Below are 27,155 nucleotides of genomic sequence, written 5' to 3' on the forward strand. Positions count from 1 at the left end.
ATGTTTTATGGTGTGATTTGATAATGTTAATCAATGACACTTTTATTGCTTGGTTCAGTGTAAAGGTAAAAGATGATGGAATGAAGGATGAAGAATGTTAAATGTTGATTAATTGAAAATCATTGCAAGCCTGATCAATCTGTTCAACTCTACTTTTTAGATATTTTTTTACCTCAATTAATTTTCGAACCTATAATTTATATATAATAATGGATAATATTATTGATTCAGTGATTTGGTGTTGATCATGTTTTTTGGCCCGTTATAACACACAGATTGAAGTTGCAACTTTTTCCCTTCTTCACTCAAATGAAATACAATTTTCTGTGTATTGATAGCCCATGGAATCAATTTAGGCTTCTACTTTACCATGATGATGATGATGATGGTGATGGAAATGATTAGAAATAACTGAATCTCTGAATACGTTGAGATAGCAAAAGATGAACGATGGTAAAGATGATGAGAAGGAGAAGAAGAAGAAGATGAAAAAAAGATGAAGCAAAAAGGGAAAGAATGGTAAGTAAGATTACCCAAAGGAATTACATGGTGAATAAGCAGCCTCTCTTTTTCATCATTTTCATCCATTTCTATCCTTCTCATGATGATGATGAACAAGTTTCAATATAGGATTTCTGAATTGCATTTCTTTCATTTGCAAGAGAAGAGTAAGATGAGAATTCAATATTATACTGATATTGATTAATTCCATTTGTTTATTTCTTTCATAGACTAGTGACGTTTTCATGGAAAAAATTTTCTCATCAATTTCATGTAAACTTCAGACTTGACTGTTCAGAGGTTCAACGAATATTGGAACCTTGTATTGTTTCTCAGATATCAACTTGAATTCATCTTCGATTTTCAATCTTACAGCTTTGCATAAAAATCTTGAAACGAACTCAAAACAGCCATTTTAGATTATTTGGAATCGTTGAGATTCAAAAGGAAATTTCGCAAAAAAAGAATTTCGATGATTCGATTTCAACAAATGTTGCATTTCGATTGAAGGTTTAGCTGGACAGAAATGATTGACTCGAGACTTGGCTGTTCAAGATTCAGAGCAATATTTTCAGTGAATATTGAAAATTGAAAAATCTGTTCAAGATTGATCTCAGAATGATTTTTCTGTTTTTTCATGCCGATCAGTTCAGGTTCATGATTGTTAAAACAAACAATTTCAAATGAATCTTGATTTTGCAAAGTTCATCTATTGATCAACATTTAATGGCATGAAATGAATGGCTTGGTTGATGATTAAATGTTTGGTAAATGTTGAAGAGACCAACAATTGATAATTGAAAAGTTTTCATTTTTTCTTGTGAAAACAGATTTTCGCCATTCAACATAATTATGAAGGTAAATTTTTCTTCCTCCAATGATAGGCTTTTCAATGTAAATGTAAATGATGAATAACGTTTCTTTTTCTTTCCATGTTAGGTTTGCATGCTATTCCTGGTATCTATTATTCATGAATAATCAATACTTTCTTGTACCATAAACCTTGGATTCTGTGGAGTAAAAACTACATTTTTTTGCATTTCCAGCTTAAACTACAACAAAATGTACACTTAACCTGATTTAACCTGATCCAACCTAATCTAACCTATTCATTAATAAACTTGTCCACACTGAGAAATGAACATTTTCTTCCGTTCATCAGAACATGTTTGTTTGCATATTTGATTAACAAGCCAAAGTTGGATGAAAGGAGAGTTGATTAACCAGTAAAGTGAATTAAAAGTGATTGCCGTTTTTATAGCCTCAATGGAATGGGATCAATCATGTTGAAATGCAATTGGCATGAATCCAAGTGAACTGAGAAACATTACCAAAAGTGTCTTTTGCACAAATTTTGTCTTCCATTGTAAGGCTTTTCATTGCTATTAAATCTGCACGCGACAATTTTGTCACCATCAAAGGCATTCTCAATTGAAGCCAGTTATAAGGTTTTCAAGTGTCTTGGGATTGACTGAATGGCTGAAATTGATTTCAAAGTAAATCAAAAATCCAGAGAGATTTGAAAATGGAAAAGGCGATGAAACTGATTAAAGCGATCATGATTATGAGTAAAATGGAAAATGAAAATTTTCTTTGATTTAACATTTTCTTTTTTCTCTGTTGAGCTAAAAATCAATGAAAACTGAAACCCAAAGATTTGCTGATAAAAATTCTGGTTCAAAGATGAGTTTATCATTGAATTTTTTATCTCCTCATTTCCAGTTGCAATGATGAACAATGTTCACATTTTGGTGTTTGATTTTTAATTTCAAGATCATCTTTATCCGTTTCATCATTGACATTACCTTTTCAATGGAGAAAAAATTCTTTTCCTTTTTTTCCTGTTTACTTTCAAAGATCAGGATAAAGTTCATTCCGAGAATATGAAAGAAGAGAAAAAAAAGTTCTTTTCAGAATCTCATCGACTTCCTTCCTGTTTACATTTGTCCTCAGTCACTTGGAAACCAAATTATCGTTTCTTGCGTCAAACTTGTTCAAACATTGAAAAGAATCGAGGAAAAATGTTAAACTTTTATCAGATGAATTTATTCAATGAATTCTCATGGAATGAGCAACCAGAGAGAAAAAAGAAGAAAAATGAATGAAAAATGAAACAAAAAAGAAACTGTTGCAAGATTAATTGAGATTAATTGGTAAAAATTATCAACAATGGAAACTATTAGAAGCACTTGAGTTTCATGGAGCAAAAGAGCTCACAGAATCCAGGGAAAAGGGTGAAATATTAGTCGAGAAGAGAAGATAATTTCCATCCAAAATTGTCACCTAACCATGGTAAAGGCGAGAAAAGAAGAGAAAAAAATGAACATTTTTTGTTCATTATTATGTTCTTCATTTCCTTTTCCTGTTCATTTGGTTCACTTGAACACAAAAAAAATGGTTAATGTAGTTGATAGTTGATTCAAGTCAACAGATGATGACGATAAAAACATGATAAACTCGTCTAATTGAAAGAACAACAAAAGTTGAAAAAAAAGAGAAGACTTTTATCGATTATTTGATTCTGGTTCAGAATGATTATTGACTTAGACCAGCATTTTTCAACTATTTTTGTATATTTTTTGTTGTCGTTGATACAAAGACAAACATTTACTTGATAAAGTAAACTGTAAGCTATTTTGTTAGCTAATAATATATGATGTAAAAAAACGTGTCACCATATAATCAGCTAATAAAATAAACACACTCAAGGCTTCAAGTAAACAGCCTATCATCATCATCAACCTCATCTTCATTTTCTTGTTCATCTTTTCTTCCTTCACCCAAGTGTTTCAAGTGTTCAATGTAATAATGTTATATTTACATATTTTTTTTCTCTCTCCGAGTTAACATGAAACTTGAAACAAATTGTTACAGTAATTTAATCATCATGTAATAACATTATTTACCAATGGACACACTTGCACTGTTTATTGCAAGTTTGTTACAATTTCAACTATTTATTATCGAGCTTTATCTCATTTGTCAAAACGCAATTTTCATTTCAAAAATTCACCATTTTAAATTAGTTTTACCAACTAAATTGATATTGAACAAATAAAAGGTTTTCGTGTTTTCACCTTTTCAAATTAAATTAATTTCCAAGTGTAAAATGCATCTGCTTTTGGCTCAAATGAAAATGGCCTTAAGTTGCTTTCAATAAGAAAATTTGTTCGCCAGAAAATTTCTCATAATTTTATGCTTTCTTTAATGAACTTTCAAGGATGAGAAATTTTATTCAATTTCAATTTTCTCATTGACTGTGCAATATCAAGTTGGCAAACTCGATTTAAGGTGAGAAATGGGAAATTTCGAGTGCAATTAGCTGATTAGAAATTAGAAAATGTTTGGTTCTTAGAATCTTGATTTGGTCACTCGAAGTTGCACTTATTTCCCAATGCGTTCAGACTTTAGAACAAGGTTTGTTCGATGTCAGTCGAAATAATTTTTTCGTCGAATTCCAAGATACAACTTTCCATTAATTATGAGTAAATCATTTGGATTCTGAGATAAATATTTCAAGCCTTTTCCTCAAAATACAAACTGGCAAAATTAACAAAGAAAAGCGATTTCGAATTTGCAACATTTTTCTCTTTTCCTTTTTCATGATTCAAAACATGACGAGATTCGGTTTTTGATGTTGATTTGATGCAAACTGAGAATAAGAAAGTCTGTGAAATGGATTTCGAGATTGATAAATTAAATTGCGAAAATTAGATGCTTAGCTAATCAACTTAGCCATGAATCTGAAGATTTTCATTGAAAGAATCTTAATGTGAATGAAATTTTCCATCACTTGATCCTGTTTGATAATGACTTTGGTTACTTTGGTTCATCTGATCTTTTAGTTGCAGGTATTGATGGTGTAAATGATTAGATGATTGCATTGTATTCCAGCGAGTTAATCAACGTATAATTTACTTTTCTCTCAATAGAGTAGACTAAATTGTTTGATTGGCCATTGATTGTAGCAATTGGTTGAACAATTGCGCCAAGACAAGAGCGTATTAATGTACAAAGGGTGAAAACATTGAATATTGCTCCATCAATTTGAGGCAAGCTAAACACTCGTCTGTTTGGCCTGCTTTTGTTGACTCGTTTGGGTTCAACAAATGGTTTAACTGGTAGCTAAATGGTAAACACGAGAATGATTTTTCAGGTGAAAATACATAAAATTCATTGGATTGGTGTTGTTATTGGTTGAGCTTATTGTTACACCGTAAATTAGCGTTTATTGTTAAACACTTTTTACCTTTTGTGTTGCTTTACTCTGGTGTTAGTTAATCGCTTCACTGGTTAACGTGTTGATTAACAATCTATACTTGCTATTAATATGATCATTATTTGGTTACAGGTAAAACGGAATCAAATGTAAATAGGAAATAAAACGAAACCAGAAAATGAACCAATTTCAGTTTAAACTTGTTTCGCTTTCAATTCGCTTTCACAAAAAGAACTCATTTATTGACCTTTTGTTGTTTGTGATTTACTGATTATTGTGATCATCAAACGACAATCAAATCAACTGATTAACTCAATATTATAGTTTCTGGTAAATTGAACAGAACCAGAATCAAAACGAAACAAAATTAAATCCAAAAAATTGACTTCTAAAAACTAGAAGCTTCATAATCATTCCAATGTGATCAAACAGATTTTCAGAGTTCATCTTTCCTCATAATTCTGATATTCTCAATGAAATGGCTTTGAAAACTCGCGAAAGTTCAGATTCTAAAGTGAAAATTTCGAAGGCTTTTAAACTAGAAAAGTTAGATTTTAATATTTTCAAATGAATTTTTTTGTATACTAACATTTATGTTAAAATGTTAAGTCTTGCCTTTTGATTGAACATTTAAAGATCTGATTAATTCTGAGTCTCATTCTGTTCAAATAATTTGTTGATATGAAATGTTTCGAATAATATTTTTCATTGTTTCATTTATTTACCTTTTTGTTTTGTCAACCTGCAATTACTGCAAGTCATTGATCAGTTTCAAGTAAATGTCGATCAATAAACCTGGACAAACTGACCTTTCATCAATGGCTTAGAGTTAGTGACTTTTCATGCGATACTCAACCTATTTTGGATCCTCTTTTTGTCCCATTCATTTGTACATTTAAAAGGTTGAACAATAATGTCAACAATGGCACAATTTACTGTTAATAGTTGCGTCTTTTCATCTAAAAATTCATCATTTCTCTTCACTCTGATTGTCCAATAAATAAATATTAAATATTTGGTTGACTTGATGTTTAAATAAACTTTTAATTGTATTTCACTGTATAAACAGCAAATATCATGTAAACATTGAACCAGTTGAAGCTATTTGAAGTAAACCTTTTGTTTTGCCTAAAAGTTAATCAAACTGACTGATCAACTTTTCTGTCCAAACCATTCTGTTTACATTGTAACAATCAAACGATGAAAATGATCATTAAACTGGACATTAAAAGTAGTAAATAACTAATTTTGATTGATGATATCCTTGACTTTTACTGTGTATCAGGAAATCCTTGATAATGTTCAAATGGATTGAGACGGAAAATTATAATATTTACATTATCATCATCTCAAGGATAAACTGATCATTGAAAGATTAATTCATTGATTCTAAATTTGCATTGGCACTCAACTGATGCCCTGAAAGTTTCCCTGAACCTGTTGACAACTGGAAAGGTCTCTGTTGCCAGCTCATGACCAGAAGAAGAGGAAAACTGAATAAACTGAAACCAGAAAAGGTTTGCTTTTTTTGGGTGCAAAAAAAGCGATCAAATCTTTTATGGATTCAATTTTCTGATGAAAGTTGATCAAACAAATGATGATGACCTTTCGAAAGTTGAGTGTTGCAAAAAAAAGACGGAATTACAATTCAAATTGAAACTATAAGAAAATGGTTGGAAGAAGAGAAAAAAAATGTCTCCAATTAAATGGTTTTCCATGTCAACCAGATTCACTTAGAAAAACATGTTTTTCTTTGAAATTTTTGGCTCTTCTCTCATTCCATCCTCATTATCATCTTTTTTTCCTTCTTTTCTCATCTTCACTCATCTTCACCATCTTTTGCTTCCAATCAATTCAGCTTCTCAGTTTAACTTTACTGTGATATAAAAAGTTTTTTGGTTTTTCAATTGAAACCAACATCAAGCAGAGTGAAATAAAGTTACCCATGGATGATGATGAAACCAGCATCTTCTGGGATTGACAGTTGATGTGGATGAAGGGAGACACAGAGTGACTGGGAGTGTGCCATTTCTTCCCTCTCTTCATCTTCATCTTCTTCAACAATCTTCACCTCATCTTCATCAGCATCTTCCCTCTTCTCCTCCATCACAGATCAGACACTCAATCAAAAGACACAGGACTCTATTAAAACGCACTCTTTTCCCATCCAAGTCCATTCAAAGTTTACTCTTCACTCAACTTTATCCATTTTTTATTTTCTCCTTTTCTCTTCTTCTTTTGGCCAGAAAAATTATCATCAACTATCATTTTCATGCTCATCCTTTCATCATCATTGACCATCATTACCCAAATGCTATTATTAGTATCATTTGATTAATAAAAAAAGATGAATACCATTTATTGTTCCCTTCCTTTCCAACTGCAAACCTTGTAAGGTTAATCATTGCAATGTTGATTAACAAATTGCCATTGATTCATTGATCTAAATGATTGCAATTGTTGATCACAATTTACACTTCAACTTTAAATGTTGAAAAAGTAAACCTAATTGAAGGTTAAACAAAAGATGAACAATGAGATCGTCTTTTCACTTCTCACCAATTATTTAAATTCATCAGTTAATCCACTAATCAATCACTGACACTGAAAAGTTGAAACTTAATCAACATGAACAATAAAGAGTCACAAAAGGTGGCTCAATATTGGATAAAATGAAGAGTAGGAAGAGGCAGCAGAAGATGAAAAAAAGTAATGTCAAGAAGTAAAAATTGGCTGATAAAGTTGGTGAAAGAAGAAAATTTGTGAACTTCAAATTTATTCCAAAATTTCCTTATTCTTCTTCATTATCATCAGCATCATTTTCATCCTTTTTTTTCTTCTTCTTCTTCATTGCTTCCCTTTTCCATTATCCAGAATAACACTGCAACACCATATTATTGATTGGCACACTTTCACATTTGATGTGCAAAAAGGCTGACACTCGACATTATAAACACATTGACTTTATCAAATTTAATCCTGCTCATGAAATTTCATTTGATTAAAAAAGAAGCAACTCTTGCATCTTAATCCTCTTCCTTCATCTCAATCGGATTACTTATTATAATCAGTAACAGGGTGTCCAGTTAAGTAGATTTACTCTCAACAAATACCACAAAAGCCTTCATTTGTTGCAAACTCAATCTGGAAAAATGTTCAACCAAACAGGGAAAAAGAAACAAAGCCAAATGCATAAAAAAAGGTAAACACAATCAGTCCATTTTTCAATGCTTTAAATCACTTATCAACTCAATTGCACATCACAAATGTATTTTTACCTGATTTCATGTTCAAAAGAAGAAGGTGAAATTAAAATTGATAAAAAACGAAACCTTTCAACCATTCGATTCAAACATTCAATGTTTCCATTGAATCTGCTTTTTAATTTCAATATTTACGTTTTATTTCAACAACTTTGCGGTTTTTGTACAAAAACATGAATTTTCCGTCTCTCATAGGAACTGGTTTTATGGTTTCCAATAAATAATGTCAACCTAATTTTCAAGATGCTCGATGATCAAGTCAGTGTCAGAATATTCATGATTAGAAACTAGGAAATAGATTTTGCATCAAAATTAGAATATGTTTCGAAAAAATAAATTTCTTTTTAATGAAAAATGAAAAGCGTCCTCCAATAGTTTCGTGATTATTTCTGGAGTTCATCAGCGAAAATTTCCAAATCCTGAAAATTCTTTTTCTTCCTTTCCTCTAAAGATTTGATCGATTCCATTCCATGATGCGATTGAAAAGCGGACTTCATACTAATGTTCACTTTGATCGTAAGTTAAAAAATAAATGTTCTGAGAGCTCTTGAAACATTTCAATGTTTTTGTTTCGGAAAAACACATTTCTTGATTATGCTCAAGACTGTTAACACATTAATGAAATGATTGGTTTGAATTAAAATGAAATAGATTTGATTATAAATTGAAAAGTAGTTTGTTGATGAAATTTGTTCCAATTGAAAATGTCTTTAAATATTAGCAATAAAAGTTGCCATTAAATGACTGACTCTAAATCAAGCAATAAAGATTCAATCTTTAAAACATTCCCTTCAAAGTAATTTAATGGTTTTTTATTGAAACTATAAAATAGATTACAATTTGAGGATTTGTTTTAATCAAAAATATTGCTTTTCTCTGGTTACAGGATAAGTGTTAACCTAATCGAATCTAAATTGATTGATTGAGAATTAATTTTTTCAAATTACATTTTCACCATCAAAGTTATCAAGGCAACAAATCTTTGGTCTTAAAGGTCTAATGGTGCTAATTAGCATCAATTGATTGGACCTTTTGCCTCGATTAGTTGAACATGTAAATACCTTTTTCGATGCGATTCACCTTCTTTTCATCCTTTGCAATTTACCTCAATTAAAGTCTAATTTCAGTGTTGCACTCAATTTGATGGACAAAAATGGTTACATTGAAATGATTTGACATTAAAGGGGAACATTTAATGGATATTCATTTGAATAAATTGATCATTAGACAAGTGTAAAGGGTAATCAAGAGACTGTTAACAGTTCTTGTAAACTGGTTAAATGGAGGAATCTAACAATGTTAATGTCCTTCAATCAAATTATAGCAATTTGTATTGTCAACAAATCCATAAGTCAACTGTTTAACTGTTGGGCGAGACAAACAAAATGTGTCTTCAATTCAATTAATCAAGATGATTGGAATGGAGAGAAAGAAAAAGATTAATTCAGTTTAATCATAATGATCACGATACAAGAGCATTTTAAAATCAATTGAAATGCAAAACCACAAGAATTGAATCAAGATGAGGAATGATAAGGATGAGCAGTTTAAATTGCGTGTTCATTTAAATAATAAAGTTGCAAATGTTCAACATCAACATAAACAATTTTGCGTTTTTTTTCAATTTTCCTCGCAAACTCACACAATTTAAACATTTAATGATAACAATCTTACAGCTTAATTAATAACAATAAAGTTTACATGAGCAAGTAATCGATATTGAGCTAAATTCAGTCGCACAGTTAAGAGACTAAATTTTTAATTTACTTTCGCTGTGAAGTTTGCTTTTAATTTAATTAAAATGAAAAGGCCCGAAACATTGAAAATTAAATGTTGCCTGAGTTTAATTGTGATTATAGATGCCAATGTTGTCATTAAATGTTCACATTTTTCAGACAAAATGTTTCTTTTCAATTTACTTTTGGCTACTTTGTTGCTTCATGTTCAAGAGTAAAAATAACATGAAAATTTACACGCAATCAAACAATTAAACGCAATATAATTAATCATTTCAAGATGGAAAATGGAAAAGATGAATTCCCATTTAAATGTATTCATAATGGTAAATGTTGTTCAATAACAGGTAATGCGAAGAGTAAAGGTTAATCAATAATCGCTTCAACAAGGGAAGATGGATTAAAGCTGTGATTAGTGATGATTAGTCCAAGATTAGATCAATTTTGATTAATGGAAATGGGAAAAGTTTCAATTGAAAAGCAACCCTTTAAACGCTGTTCATCCTCATTATCATCATCGGATAATCATTGCATTTAACAATTGGCATTAGCTTGATGGTTAACACTTTGGGTTCAACAATGGATCCATTTAATGGCCATAAAGATGAATCTCTTTTTTCTTGCTTGGTAAAGGCTTTCAATTTGTTGATTAACACGACCAATGGCAATTGAAATAAAGGAAAACGATTGACCATCCAAAATGATGAAACTGGCTCCAACTGACCGATGCCCTTTTCCTCCCACAGTTTTTCCTCTTTTCACTCTCCCACCGGGCTTATATCATTAACCGTTTTTCAATTTTTGGTAAAATGTTTCCTTTCCAAAGATTACATTTAATGTTAACAGTTTGACAATTGATCAATTACTTTGTTTAACCGTTAACTGGATCAACCCGGTAAACAGTCTTCAAGAGCTGATTGTGATTAAACCATTCATTAGCAATTAATAATTAGAAAAGTTAACAATTCATTAACCCTGACCTTAAATAGGAGCAAAACAGTTGCACTTTTCTTCTTCACCAAGACAGTAACAATTATTACAAATGTGTATATATGTTTATAAATGTTATTTGAGATGAGAAAAGAAATGAATTATTGAGGTAAAAAAGAAACAAGTTATCAAGAAAAGAAGTAATCAATCATTATAAGTCAGGTGAATGAAAAGGTAAGATAATCTAATTGCAGGCAATTGTCATTAAGATTTTTCTTCAAATTGATTAATTGAGGGAAGAAAAAAATTAAACTGTATTATTGAATTGGTTAGATTAGGAGGTGTTTTTTTCCCTTTGTGAAACGATTGTATCGGTTGAACAGAAATTAAACAGTTGCAACTGAAAAGTGATGAATATGTTGAGTTTTAATCAGTATTGATTGAAAGTTGTTTGATTCAGTGAAATATTCAATTTTCTGATTAAAGCCAATTGAAAATTGGACTGACTTGGACTGATTAAGTTGTGAAGGTAATTATTGCAACTCTTTCCTATTCACGTTTCTCTCTCCTTGGCTTTGTAACTCAGCTTCATGGGCAGTTTACATGATAACCTTTTCATTTCATTCTGTTCAACCAACCAACATTTTTACAATTCAAATTGCAACAATTTAGATCTATTTCTGGTACAATTGAACATCATTTAAACAATCGAGGGAAGTAAATCAACAGTCACAGAGAAGCTTTGAGTAAGCATGAATTTTAAGGCCAGGCTGGAGGCATCACTGGGTACAGGTTGATGGGACAATATGAGGCTCTCGAGTTGGTTGCATTTGTTTTACTGATCAATATAATCATAACCAGGGACTTGCTTCAAAATTGATTTCCATATATTGATTCAGATGAATAATAAATATAAATTTCCAATCTTCTGACATTGTCTTGATGAGCATGATTCTTGGTCTGGTTTTGATCCATTTGAATTGATAATTCTTTACTCTTGAGCAAGTATTGACTCAATATTGAATCCAGTATTGCTTCCAATTCACTTAAATCACTGAATATTCAATACTTGGGACAGATAAATTGTTTTTTGAATAAGGAAAATAATGGATCCTAGATTTCGTCAACAGGAATAACAGCATTCTCAGATAGATCTAGCAGTTGTATCACTACTCAACAGGAATTCTGGTTGAGTCGATAGTTCCAGGTGAGAATTGAATAAAATTAAAACCGTTCTATGCATCATCGTTATGGAGTTAGTGATCTGATTTCAGGACAATAGGACAAAAGTTCTTGAAAAGCGTTGATGAATGATAGAAAACTCCAACAGGATTTAAATGGTGCCATTCCAATCAAAACCAGCTAAATGTTGGGAGGAAAAAAAACAATTTACAGTTAAGTTTGTGTCAAATTGGGCTAAAAAATTTACATCATCCAATTTCATTGAAAACCTTCATGATTCACAAGTAAAAAAAAAGTCAACCAATAGGAAAGAAAGTCTTACAGCCTAATAGATAAATGTATCAACTGAATGAGGTTAAATAAAGTTAAAAATTGATTAAATTACAGATTTGTGAAAAATGTAAGAGTCAATCAAAAAAGATCATAATTATTATCATAATTGGTAACATGTTTTTGCTCATTGTATACACTCAACCCTTGCGTCCAAAAATGATGATAAAAATTGATAAGGTAAAAACAGGGAATAAAAAGAGATGATCAAGATGAATAAAATGAGGATGAAAAAAGATGTAAGAGGATCTCATGGATCATTGAGAGTTCATTCAATCACATTGACACATAATATACATTAGATTGACTTGTAATCAGCCAAGCGTCTGTACAAAGTCAATACAAATAATGTAAATTCCCTAACAAGATTCACTTGATTCTCTTTGATTGTTTTTTCAATTCGCATTCAATCAAAATCTCTCCTCTTTCCCTATCTTCCCTATCATCCTGATCATCCTGATCATCCTCATCACTCTCACAAGAAACACACTGACAAACACACTCTTATACCTCTTTCCTGTTCAAAGTTGATATCATTGATAAAATAAATACAAAATATGACTTTCTTTATGCACACAATAACAACAACTTCAACACAACAACAGTTAATAAGCGCAAGCTTGATCTTTTTTAGTTTCACTTTTGCTGATTTTCAACTCTCATCTATTGATTTTTTTCAGTAGCGAAAAAAAACCTTTTCTCATCATCATCTTCAACTTCAACTTCATCTTTACATCTTCCTTATCGTTGACGCGTGCCAAACACGCACCAAAGACTATTTTGACCTCAAAGAGATTTAAAGTGAGTCAATCTCGAGATTCACAGTTTGTGGCCTCATCTCTTTCTGCATCAAGTGATTCAGGGAGAAAATTATCATCATCATCATCATCATTACTATCAACATCATAATAATCATCATTTTTCTGTTGAAAAATGTATTTGTCAATAACATACGAACAACTCCCCGGAAGTTAAGAGAAATAGAGAGAGAGAATAAAATTCATCTCTGAACTTTTTCTCATTAATTTTCAGTTCAGTTGTTATCATTAGGATAAAAAATAAAGTTTAAACACCATCCAACAATAACAATAATAAACAGAATCAAAACCAATAATAATTTATCTAATTTCTTCTTCTTGTCACTTGAGAAAAATGAAAAACTATTGACTTTAATAAGTCAATAGTCAACATTTAATTCAATTATTATTACAATTAAGTCCATCGATTTGCTGTTTCCGCTATCATTATTCATTATCACCCTATTTACTGATTATTATTACTATTTATATTATTAACCTACAATAATCATTGTCATTTGTCAGTGTATTATCATTCTAATGGTGTTTAAACTTGTAACTTATAAGGCAACCGTTTTTTTGCAACTCTCTTAAATTGATTGATTTTTCTTAATTAATTTCCATCATACTAACTTGGTGAATTAAATTTTCTTACTCTGATTGGTAACATTAGGAAATGTGTTCATTTGCACGAGTCTAAATGATTCAGTCATCCTTCTTTCATTCTCTTTTTATCATCAGCATCATCACCGTCATCCTAATCTTCTCATTCTTCTCCTTCTCCTTGTTCCTGTTTTCTTGGTGCAAACTTAAAAAGATTTGCTCTTGCGTAAATTGACAATATCTTTATCAAAGGACCCAGGGCAGTAATAATCTTAATGAAATCTCATTTAGAAGATCCAAGAATCCATCAAATCAACCAAGCAATCAGAATCTCCACCTTCGGCTCACTTCTTATTCCATTCCATCTCCTCCTTGGTTTCCTTGAAAAAATCTGAGGAGCCAAAAATACAGTAAATAAAATGGTTAACACAATTATCCAGAAAAAAAATCTGGTGAAAACAGCTTAAAATTCAAATGGAAGACACAAAAGCATACGAACCTTTCAAGTAAAAATAACATAAGATGGTCAGTCACTATCTGGTCATTTGAAGTTTAGTACCACACAGGTAAAACCTAAAGTAACCCAAATAAAATAGAGAGCATAATTAAAACAAACCAAACACAAAACGTCTTAAAACAAAAGTAAAGATGAACAAAGAACTTACCTTAAGACCCGTTTCATGCACCAAATTTTGTCACAAGCCAAGTTATCCAGTTAAATACATAAAATGTTGAACCTAAACAACAAACATTAAACTAAATTACAAATAAAAACAACAAATCAAATTAATAAATGAAAATTAGTGAAACAAAAGACAAAAGATACAATCAATTAACCTTCTGATCAAAAAGGGGTGTAATCAGTGTCTGTGTAAGAGAGGGAAAACTGCAAAATCCTTACGCGCGCCATTTAAAAAATTAACCCAAAATTCAAATTAATGAATAAATGAAATAATTTTTCCCTTTTTCCTGCAAGAAAGTAAAAAAGCTTTGTAAAATGTCCAAAATTTTACATTCCAATATAGAAAGGATGGTTAATGTAGCCAACCATTTGCCAACAATCAGTTACAGTGAGGAAAGTAAAAGATTCAATTAGATATGATTCAATGTAAATTGAAATGAATACAATAAAGAGATGAAGTTATTTGGCGTCATTTTTTTGCTGTAAACCAGGAAAGCGCAACAAAAAAAAGCTCTGCACATGTAAACAATTTAAATAAAGTTTAAAAATTGTGGTAACTTTTTTTCACCATTTTGCTATTATTTAATCAAATTGTAACATCACCAAAGTCTAACCTCATTAGACCTTAAAATGGGGAAGCCACACAATCAATCAAATGTTAGGTTGCCAGTTTAATGTTGATCATCATCACCATCACCACCAACATGATCATCATCGTCATTATCACCATCATCTAGTTTACAGTTAAACAGACCACAGAGGATGGGAAGAAGAAGAAGATCATTTTTTAAAAACTCACTTTTACCTTCCCAGTTTAGTGAAGGATGAACCATCACTTTACAGTTTAAATTAATGTTACTTATCATTTTCAATTTAAAGTTAATTCAAAAGGAGGAAGAAGAGAGGATGAAGAGGAGAGAATGATGATGATGATTATGATGTTTATCATTGTTTGGGTGAAAAGTAATGTTGGACAGTAAAAGAAGAAGACCTTTTTTGCTTCACTTTTAGATGACTCAAATTGGATTGATTAATTGTTGGACTAATGAATTATCGGAATGACAGTGTTGCCCAGATGAAACTGTATTTACTCTGTAACATTGACAAAAGTGTAACAAAAAGCTGATCATGAATTAATTTATATTCATTTGAATATTGACATTACTCACCTCAAATGGTTACCAAACAACGTACTTTTTTGTTATATTGAAAAGTTGAGTAAACATAAATTTAATCAAACAATGATTCTGATGAGCCTCCTCATTATCCTCCATTATCATGACAAGTTAACATGATATTAAATTATATTTACCAATTACATATGATATACTCTTACCATAAGTCAACAATTTGAGGAATCAAATCAAGGACAAATTGCTTCTCTTTATTTGATCAACATTAAAATGAAAAAGATCTTCTTCTTTCATCTTTTGGGTGCAAATGGTGAATGTAAATAGAGGAAGATGAAGATCATGTTTAATGATCAAAAATTGGAGACAAATTAAGAGTGGAACAAAAGTCCGAGATTTGAACAGTTCTGATTGATAAAAACTTTTATTATCTTGTAAATTGCTGCTCATCAATTATCATCATCATTCTGTGTGGGTTAAGGTGAAGAGTAGAGAGAAGGATGAAAAAAGGAAACATTTTCTTCTCTTTTTTCTTGCCTGTGCACTTTTCCATTCATTAATCTTTTCCTATTTGCTCATTATTCTGATTTTTCAAGTTGCTCTGTTTTCCTTCATGATTATCTGAAAGAATAGGTAAGAATGATAAAATGATAACCAATAAATAAAAGTCTCTTTTAATGGCCAATATACACTGTTATCATCATCATTGCCACTTTCCATTTAAACTTTCTTTTTCTCTCTCTTTCTCTTCTTCCCATTCTCTTTATGATGATAATGATGAGAATGTGAAAAGTTCATGATTAGTTGAATCAAAATTGCCTTTTTTCTCATTTTGTTGCCATCTGATGAACCGCAAGTTTCAAGTTGCTATAAATAAGGAAATTACATTTACCAGTAAACTTATTGTAAGCTAAGGATAAGTTACATTTCACGGAAACAACTGACTCTCACGGACAACTTTTATCGGTTCAAGTAGCCTTGATTAGGTGACAATCTTTCATAACCAGAGTTGCAAAAATCAAAGTCTCTTGTTGAATAAACTTGCAGCTGGCTGCTGGTTGTACAACAATCAATGTACGTAATCAGTTCATTTTGTTTTATAAACTCATCAACTTGTCAACTCATCCGAGTCTAAGCTCTATCAGATAGAAACAAATGAATAAAATTTGAAATATATCGGTGTGATTAAAGTCAATAAGGACTGTTTCTTAGATTCACTCAACCTAACATGAACAAACTGAATGAATATCTTCATCTGAGAAAATCAGACTGATTCAGGGTGACGATTGACAGATTGTCAACGGAGGGCCAGTTCGGATAATTATTCAGATGTAACATCTATTTGGATTGAATGTTGTCTTAAAACTTAATCCTGATCTCATCAAAAACCATCAAACATTTTTATCAATATTGAACCGAACTGCCCCTGAATCAAAAATCAAAAGGACTGCACTATCAATAAGAGTTAACCAAGTAAACCTTATGAAACCAATATGAAAACCCATTTGAATTGTTAGCACTTTCATCATGAATCGTCAATCTTTTCAATCAAAAATTGAATTTACAGAATGAAAATTAGTTGCTCTTCAAAATTTAGTCTTGATGAATTTTTTGTGAATCTAAATGCGAAGTAAATCGAATGAGAAATAATTGAAAATCTTGTTTCAAAATTTCTGTTAAATATTTAAAAAGAAAAGTGTTTTTTCTCGAGTTGAGCAAAATTTGAACTTTTCAATGAAAAGACAGGCTAATGAAAATGACTCAATTTCACATTTCGACACATTGATTTGACCATGTTTCAGATTCTCGATACTTTTTATATTTGATAAGATTAGATTGTATAGAGATAAATTGGCTGAAATAGGATAAAAAACAATATGAGATGATGATGATGATGAGAGGCTGTTATGGTGGATAACGAAATGATGATAAAGGATGTTGAATGAAGGAAGGGCGTTTACGGAGTTGAACATGAATAACAATCAGATGGATTCTAGGCGAGTCTCAAGTGTCACGCTATCATGACTCTCAGCGAGAAAGAGAGTTGGATATTTGGGTGATTAAAAGATTTAAAGGAAGACACGGACTAAAAGTCATCATGATGGTAATGACAAAAGAGAGAAAATGAAGATGCAGAAGATGAAAAAAAAGAGAAGAAGATATTGCAACCTGTAAATGTATTATTTTCCTCATCATCGTCATCATACAAAATGGGAATCCAAATTATTCCAAGTTTACTCTGTATCCTTACAAATGCTACTTGAATTGGAAGGTGATCATGTTTGTTTGGTCGTGGGCCAGAAACATTGGCAAACAAATAAACAATAGACTGACCCTGCCATGGAAACGATCAATTGTATCACCTTAATCTTTAACTCACTTCATTTACTCACACACAGAGAGTCACATTATCATCATTACTTTCATTGTCAATATTGATATGATAAACAGAGGAGAGAATCACACTTTTTTCAATGCTGCACACTCGACCCTCTAGCATTGGATTATGCTCATTGTTCGGGTACTTTACGTACTTTACAGCTGATGGTAACAATATGAGTACATTTGTTAGTTGATCATTTCAGTTCACCTTAATTATTAATATAATACTAGGAGAAGAAAAAAGGTGTTTCACGATTTTTATCGATCTTTTTTCACAAATCAATCAATTATCATATTACTAAAAATTGGATTAAACATGAACATTTCAATGATCAAAAATAAGATTTTATCAATTATATCAAAGTGAACCTACGCTTCTTTCAAACTAACCAAATCGTTAATACAAAGTACCTCAAAAAGATCAGTAAAAGGTTGCAAAAAATTCTCATTAGCAGCTAATGATTAGCTGAACAAATAAGTTTTAACTCTCAGATCTGCCTCCAGTGCCAACAAATATCTTGCAACTTAAGATCAGGTGTTCATGTTATAATCATCTACCTAGAACTGTCAATAAATTGGTAAAGTTTTCGATCGCTGATGTCCATCAGCCGTTTTCATCGACAAATGAATAAGTTCCAGATATTTGATGCTCACTATCGCTCAAAACTCCAGGTTAAACCGAAAATTGAAGTGACCTCTTGTACAGAAACAGAAATTTCTATTTCTGGTTTTCCCTGAAAAGTTACAACAAAACGAGTGGAAAATCTGGTTCCATAATTGTACTAAAGGCGATGGAATTTTCAACTTTGACCTCGATTTTCTCGAGAAATGATAAAAGTTGTTATGCCCCAAACCAAATGTTTTTGTACTTGAACTGATTTCACTCCTTTGCAACTTTTTGAGTCTAGTTTTGTTGAGGTTTTCACGATTAGCTTTTAGTATCGATCGTTATGAAGACTTGATTATGCTATGAAATGGATTCATGTCACGAGATTGACTGGTGAAATCTGTTGAAAATGAGTGAAATTTGTTTCTAGCCAATAAGTTAATCAAGTATTGAAATCTTTTTCTTCATTTAACCTTTACAATTTGAAATGTTAATAGTTTAGTTGCGTTTTGCTTTCTTCTTGGTTTTTACATCTTTACAATTCTAAATTCAACCTTTTGTTCATCAATTGATTGTCATGAATATAAAGAAATAAGAAACCATTTTTGTTGAGTTAAACAACACTTCATACCAACAGTAAATTGACAAAATATTGACTGTGAAGGTGAAATGTTCAATCGCTTTTATTATTCAAATGTTACCCTTTTCACTTTACGCTCAACAAGAAAAACCTTAAACCTTAACCCCTCTTGTTTCACTTTTGACCATTACAGTGTGTGGCTCATTTGAAATGACCTCTAACCTTCTGTAAAAATTGTCCCTTAAATACTCTGGTCAATAGTGAAAGTCATTAACTGTGATTTATAATCAGAAAAAAAACCTTCAAAACGGTTCTTCCTCTTCATCTTCATCTTTTTGTCAAGACACTCCTTTATACTATTTACAATAAAAAAAGCAATGACAAAAGCATTACTAAACCCTTACCTGAAATAATGCCCAAGACCTTTGACCCAATTATATTTGACCAAATGTCTTTTTTGTTGTTGAATTTCCATAGACAAGGTCAAGATTGAGTGGATCAAATTAAATTGATCAGAATTACAAATTAATCGAAAACTGTGAAAACAAAAATGAAAGCAACAAAATCTCAATTCAATCGCTAATCAAGCTCTTCATTGCTAATTACAAATCGAATCGGATTGTTGAAAAGTTCAACTAGATACATCATCAGGTTATTTTGGTTCAAAATCAAAGGTTCAACTCTCAACCCGAACGAAAACTTCTTGCGTCAGTCAATCTGAATCAGGACATCTTGAGTTATTTTACAATGATAAACTTGATTCAAACATTTATCCTAACCAACGTTATTTAAAATTTTGGGTTAAAATTGATAAGCTCATTCATTTGAGGCATCATCCATGATCTCATCTTGATCAGTTCCAGTGTTAGGTGAGGCCACTCCTATTGATTATGATACTTCTGCACAATCAAAGGCCAATTGACAACTTCAGATATGGGTTTTGATTCATGAATTGCTGCTTCCAAGAATGACATATCAAAGTGACTAGTTTTTACTAATTGTAAAACAATGTTTGATTTTTGATTTGATATTAATTTTTTCAGTAAACTTTTTGTTGAAACTTGTTTCTTGAATTTTTGTTCACAAAACAAGATCGTTTATAGTTTGGGTTGGATAATGTTCAACATGTATTAGTGAGTTTTTGCGCAGTTTTAAGGCAGAGCCACGCATGGCTCCTCACCATCTCACCTAACCAGTAGTAACAACGTACAGCAACTGTAAAGGACCGACATCAGTTAGAAGAGATCAGTTGAACCAGTAACAAAAAACAATTCAAAAAAATTTAACAACAGTAACAACAACAATGGGGTTGTACAGTATGTACGACTTGTGTGAAACTAATGGTTCATCAAATAATTCACCATCACCACACCACCATCTTCACCATCCATCGCAACACCACCCGGCTCATCACCATCCATCTCAACATCATCCATCTCACCATCACCCATCGCAACATCATCATCATCATCCTTCTCAACATCATCATGCTAGTGACAATTCATCTCATCATTCACATCAATCATCATCCACAACTGTGAATCACAATTCATCAAGCCCAACCTCATCACACTGTTCATCACACACACCATCAACCACCAACTCATCTTCCTCACCAGCAACAGCCGCTGCTGCCGCTGCCGCCGCCGCTGCTGCTGCTTCTGCCGCTGCTGCACTGGCAGCAAAAAAGGAACACGATCGTGTGAAAAGGCCAATGAATGCTTTTATGGTTTGGTCTCGAGGGCAGCGAAGGAAAATGGCCCAAGAAAATCCGAAAATGCACAATTCTGAAATTTCAAAAAGGCTTGGTGCCGAGTGGAAGTTATTATCAGAAATTGATAAACGACCCTTTATCGATGAAGCCAAAAGGCTACGAGCAGTGCACATGAAAGAACATCCGGACTATAAATATCGACCACGTCGAAAGACTAAGACTTTGATGAAAAAAGATAAACCTTATGCACTTGCTAATGGGTTAGGTCCTTTAACTCCGGACCCATCACGATCTTCGTCGGGCCCTGCAACTGCTGCAGCCGCATTAAGTGTTTCTCGTGATCTCTATCAAATGAATGGATGCATGAGTAACAGTTATCCAACAATATCCATGCATGATTACCAACAACATGCCGCCGTAGCTGCATATGGTTCACCCGGAATGACACCGCAAACTGGACTTTATGGCAGGTATGATGTTACACAAATTCATAATCCGATAACCTCAGCTCCAATGGCCATGTCCTACATGAATGGTTCAAGTTATTCACCAATGCCCATGTCAACTTATGCCTCAATGGGAAGTACATCAGGTGCCCCTGGACCAGGAATCAATTTAGATAACTATTTGAATGAGCCTAATTAACACAACCAAAAACAAATTGTAATAAAGTTTCATTTCAAGTTTTAAACTTTTCAGTTTTTCCACTTCTTGTTGTTGAGCTTCAGTTCCATGAATTAACAACTTTCTTCAAGTCGAGAAAGTAACAGCCAAAAACGGAATCGAAGTTGGATTAAATTTGCTTTCACTTTGGTCAATTTGTCCAATCATCATCCAAAGTTTAGGGTATGTCGGGTAATCTTTTACTCCTTCATTTAATAGCTTGAGTCTATCTCTATTTTGGCCTAAAGCCCACTCGAGTTTAGCCAATTTCATGAAAACTCTAGCTGAAGGAGCAGAAGCACGAGCTTTAGTTAGTAATTTTCTAGCACCTGAATATTCAGACAATTCAGATTCAAGTTTGACTAACCAAATCTCTTACCAATAATTCACTTTAACTTATTTCAAGTGTTAACATGTCTTATGTGGGAATCGGTAAATTATGAAATTATGACGAGGTTCTGTATCAACACATTTATTTTTAACTTCTTGTTGTTGAGCTTCAGTTCCGTGCATCAATTCAAACTTATAGAAATATCCCCAAGCATCACCAAAATCAGGATCGACTTTGATAGTTTGATGAAACCATTCTCTTGTTTTAGGTAATTTTCTTTCTACCCAAAGAAGTTTAGTGGCAGCTAACAATACATGAGGATCATGTTCACATCTTTTTAGAGCGTCGTAAGAACGACTTCTTCTTTGAGGTCGATTTTCCATGAAAATAGCTTCAGCCCATAAAATTCCAGAATTTGGACATTCTTGTAAAGCTTTAGCCATCATGACCATAGCAACATCTTTCCCACTTGGACTACCTCTCACTTCAATCCTAATTGCTTCAAACCAAAGTTGATCATTTTTAGGATTTTTAATGCGAGCTTTTTCCATAACTGAACGCGCTTTGACCAAAGTACCACAACTCTCTACAAGTCGAGAAAGTAACAGCCAAAGAGGAATCGAAGTTGGAATCGCAATTTAATTTTGAAAAATTAGTCCAAAACATTACTGTTCATACTTTATTATCAAAGTGACAAAAGGTTAAGATTTCAACTTTTGGATTTCTTATTCTGACGATGGTTTTTTCATTATCAACTTGATTATTCCAAATGTGGATTGATTGTATCCTAATCAGTGCCGATCTTTCCGATCAGTTATGATCAGATGATCCGCTTGATATACTAAAGTTTATAATGTCGTTGAATGGTTATTTTTAGATCAAAACATTCGATAAATGAAGTTAAAAATGGTCAGTTGCGGGTGCTTTTCTTGTTCGCTTGACATGAATGTAAACTTTCAAGTTTTTAATGCGAAATAAATGCAACACTATTAAGAACTGGTTTGATGGAAAACAAGAAGATGATGATGATGATAATGATGATAATGTGGATGATGAAAAATGTGAGTCTATAAAAAAATATATAGATTTGAGGAAAGGCAATAGAAGAGGTTTGTTGTTAGTTGAGGTTGTCACTTTGAAGATGATGAGGAAGAAGAAGAAGAGAAAAGATGAAGATAGAGAATTGAATCGATCAAGTATATTTATACTCATGTATACATTGAAAGGTCTCACTGAAGAGTACAAAGTAAAAGGTCATAAGTCCATATTAAAAAGTATATTGAAGCTACTCAAGGGATTTTCATCTTCCAACGAATCCAAGTGAAATGAAAGAAACAAGAACTAGTCTAGATGACCAAGATGACCATCAGAAGATGAAGTTTACTTGAACATTTTGCGTCTTTATTGGCTTCATAATTAGAAAACAAAATTCAAAAGTTTTTTCTTCTAATCAAATTGAGGTTGAAGGTAAAATTGGTTCAAATTTTTAGATCCATTTACAAAGATTCAACTCTTTATTCAATCGTTTTTTTTCGAGAAAAGGTAATTGATATCGAAAATATTGAGATATTTTTGTCATTGAAAGGTTTGAAGATGAAAGAGGTTCACTTTTAGATCGTGTTAAAACTGCACATTTAACAAAAGTCTGTGAAAAGTGATCACTCACTTTGAGCCATTTGGTCTCCAGAAAGTCGTCAAAAAAGTGTGCTCAATTAGATTTGTTGAAGTAAAGCGTTTGCTTGTGACTGCTTTTCAACCGATTTTACCACCAGTTTCTTGCATCTGTTTTCAATTTAGCGAAATTCATATCACAAATGTTTTTCAAATCTGGCTGAGTTTCGGTTTTGTCTAAGCGCTGTCTGCATCATGAATTTGAATAAACCTTTTCCAACATTACAAGATTATAGATAAAGATTGCTTTGTTTCAAGTTTTACCAAATAGGCTTCATTTGCGCACTTGAAGAGATTTGATCATCTCTAAAATGCATCGATATCGGGTCAATTTTGTTGTGTAAAGCGGGAAATAAAAGGTCAATTCCTTTGAGATTTAAAATGAAATTAAATGTGCAACCGATCGGTAAAAAATGATGTAAATTGAAGCCATATTTTGACTCAAATGGTTACCAACTTAGCTGCACATTTTTACTCTTTCAATCTAATTGACTAGTTATCAAGAGTTGGCTTTGTGCGTTAAAATGTTGAAATGGTTTCATCATGAAAATAAATGTAATATTAAAAATTAAGTGTTTAAATTGAGAAAGAGAAATGGCCCAAATTATCCTCCTCTTTCTTTATTCTGTCTACTTCCCTGTCTTGACAAATACATTTCTTATTCTTAACAATGGTCAGAAGGGTAAAACAAATTCTTTGTTTCAACAAATGGATTATTGAGGGGAGTTGAATTTATGACTCCACTGAAGTTTCAGTTTTCTCATCGACATTTACAGTTTTGTAGTTTAGACAGAAATTCAGTTCGCTTTTCATCGGGCAAAATCAACTTTTCATTCATAACTCAGATTGAGATCTGCTCTATTTTGTCGCATTTCGAAAAATATCGCGCCAAACTTTGGATAACTCTTCAAATTCGTGCATCATTCGCTTTTGCCAATTGCAACTTAAAATCAACTTGATCGGGAAAATCGGAAAAGCTAATAAAAATCAAAAATCGTCTTAAGATCGAAGCAACTTGACATAATTTTCACTGAATATGAAAAGACTAAGAACGTCTTCTAAAAATAATTCAATTACCTAAGTTATTCCCAAATTCATATCAATTGTAATACAGATGTAGTTTGAGATTAAACTGCGCAGTTGAATGTATCCTTACCTCACTTGCAATGAGCAACTGTCATTGGATTAAAGATAGGAAATTCAATATCGATAGCAAGATAGTTCATAAACTATAGTAAAAAGAGTTCGAGTTGATCAAGATCCACCAACCATGTCCTTCAATCAAAATGATATTTAATAAAATTTCAACATTCGCTATTGCGTTTCCAGAATAATATTGAAAATGCAATTTCAATGTCCGTCTCAAGAAACAACAGAAATTTTCCTTTCTCCATTCAATTGAAACTCAATTTCTGCATAATTAACCAAATTGATAGCAAACCACTTTCATCCATTGCAATTTTGAAAACCTGTCTGAAGTTCCCATGAAATAGGATGTAACTTTAATTATCAGGTTTATCCAATGAGCATAAAAATATTGAAAAAAATGAAACATTTCCCGATGACAATAAAAAGATGATGAAAACAAAATGTCAAAACTGGCGCAATTACTGGACATTATTTTTCAAGATAACCAGTCAAAATGACCCGAAAACATGAAATATTTCACTATCGCCATCATCATCATCATTCCAATGGTTAATAAAAAAAAGCTCAATAATGTTCAACTTGAGCTACTTACAAAAGCTTCAAGAATTTTGTTCCTCCAGAAAGAAGAAGAAGAAGAAGAAGAAAAAGTTCAAGAATTGATAACATATATCGATAAGCGCAATATATTTATCATAACCATTATACTTTATTATTATTGTAATTTTTACTTCCCTAATCTTTTCAGTTTTTTTTCAAATAAAAAAAAATCTTTTTCAATGTTCATATAAACCAATATTAAATCGATATAAGAAAACAAAATTGATGAGAAGATAATAATAATAATAGTAATAATAATAGTAATAGCAATAGTAATAATAATAATGGTTAATAATAATGATAATGATAATGTTAACCATTAAAAGATGGTTAACCTATTGTGCTAATAGTTGTTATGGTAACTTGTTGGGTTATAAAAAGCAAGGTAAGTTTTGTTATTGTTTATCTTGAAGGTGTTATAATATATATTATTATCATTAGATCAATTTTGTTCATCAAAATTCATTTACTCATTGATTTATGTTTCTCCATGTTAATCTTATCAAGTTAACACCATTTTAATCACCTTTTCCCTCTACTTTTGCACAACTTATTCCGATTCACATGTTGATTGGTCTGGAATCAACTGAATCTTTTTTTCACCTTTTCTTCTTCTTTCGCTTTGCTGTCAGAATTTTGCTGCTTTTTCTCTCTCTCTCGATGTTTCTCATTGTTTACCGTTCAGGTTGTAACGTGCTGGTAACAACCAACTAGGTCAACTGAAAATGACCTCACAATACGTTTTATCCTGTTTCGTTTGATCTTTTTTTTTCACCTCAAAATGAAACAAAACATTTCTATTATTTTCAATGTTCTACTCTTCACTCTATTTCTTTCAACCTTTTTAACGTTCATTTTCCTATTTTTTCCCATTCAATTCATTTTCACTTTTTTTTCATCACAGATTTCGTTTCCATTCAGGTCTATTTAAATGATGTAACCTTCAAATTGACCGGTTTGCACACTTTTAGTCTCTGTTTAAGTCAATCTATTTTTTTGTATCAAAACTTTGGATAATCGATCAAAATTGACATTATTTATCGCGTGCAAATACGAAGACGGAATATCGACTAGATCAGCCGAAAGTAGAGATGTGCGATTATTGAAAAAACGATTATCGGTGATAACGCAAAGTTCACAACAATCGATTGAATAAATATCGATATTATCGATGAATCGATTCAATTAAAAAAACGTTAAAACACATTTACTTTTACTAATGCTTAAAAACATGAGGTAAGGAGCCAAAAAACAAAGACTAGACTTGGTGAAACATAAGTCAAAAGTCAAGTCATAAGAGAACCAAACGTTTCTAAGAGTTTCCAATACCATGGAAATTATCGCTAAAACTTATACTGTATTGCCCTAGAAAGGACAGTTTTGTTAGATTCAAATTAAGATTTAATTCCGTATGACGGGCTCAGAAGCAGACAAAAAAGTGTCCCAGAAAATCAAAGTTGACACGGAAATGCAATTGTTTTTCATACTATTGCTCAATTATGATCAGGGAATTCACTTGTTCTGGCTAATCCTTGAAGCGTCCTTTTCATTATGTTTATGTGTTTTAATTGATTAGTTGTTTCCTGGCGCTTGACCATTTCACCTCAATCAACATAATTAATTGTAAACGGTAATCTCTTTCTTTGTCTGGACTCTTCACTGGACCATACCTGACTAGAAGGTAAACCTTGAAGTTGCCCAAAGATGGACTCACGCCTTGCGAGATGATGACTGTTAAAGGGAAAAGAAGGAGGTGAAGGGAGGTAAAGAGGAGTAAGCAGACCACCAAATCAAATTGATAGTTACTCTAATTAAATTTATATAATAATAGAGGTGGAAGTTGGAAGAAGGACGATGATGATGATGGAAGTGTAAGAAAAGATTTGAACATCATCAGAATACTTCGTGAGAGAAGATGAATAAGGTAAGTTAAAAAGATTGGGATAATCATTTTGATAAAAATCTTCACACCCTCAGAGTCAGGGAAGTTGTTATTTCACTCTTGAACCGACTGTAATTTTCTCGATACTTTTCTTACCTGTTCATTGTTTTCCTGACAAATCTTTTCGCTCAACAAAATAATGGCAA

At 31.9% G+C, this 27,155-nt stretch overlaps 1 protein-coding gene and 1 long non-coding RNA gene across 2 annotated transcripts; one reads left to right on the forward strand and one right to left on the reverse strand.

Moving 5' to 3' along the window:
• Window positions 1-9,802: 9,802 nt before the first annotated feature.
• On the reverse strand, window positions 9,803-14,408 carry LOC107371878 (uncharacterized). Its single transcript, XR_016199535.1, has 4 exons — window positions 14,227-14,408; window positions 14,061-14,134; window positions 13,614-13,952; window positions 9,803-12,011 (listed from the first exon to the last, which is right to left on the reverse strand). It is a non-coding gene; the product is annotated as an uncharacterized LOC107371878 (long non-coding RNA).
• Window positions 14,409-20,182: 5,774 nt separating this feature from the next.
• On the forward strand, window positions 20,183-21,347 carry LOC107371865 (transcription factor Sox-2). The gene has a single exon (XM_015940026.3). The coding sequence runs from the start codon at window positions 20,246-20,248 to the stop codon at window positions 21,299-21,301; it is 1,056 nt and encodes a 351-aa protein (XP_015795512.1). The 5' UTR covers window positions 20,183-20,245; the 3' UTR covers window positions 21,302-21,347.
• Window positions 21,348-27,155: the final 5,808 nt, after the last annotated feature.

Source organism: Tetranychus urticae, chromosome 3 (genome assembly GCF_039701765.1).
Source record: "Tetranychus urticae isolate SD_2017Ah chromosome 3, NJAU_TeUrti_SD_1.0, whole genome shotgun sequence".
Taxonomy (NCBI): Eukaryota; Metazoa; Arthropoda; class Arachnida; order Trombidiformes; family Tetranychidae; genus Tetranychus; species Tetranychus urticae.

What these genes read in the sequence shown, in the direction of transcription:
- LOC107371865 (XM_015940026.3), top strand. Translation starts at nt 20,246, where the DNA reads ATGGGGTTGTACAGTATGTACGACTTGTGTGAAACTAATGGTTCATCA.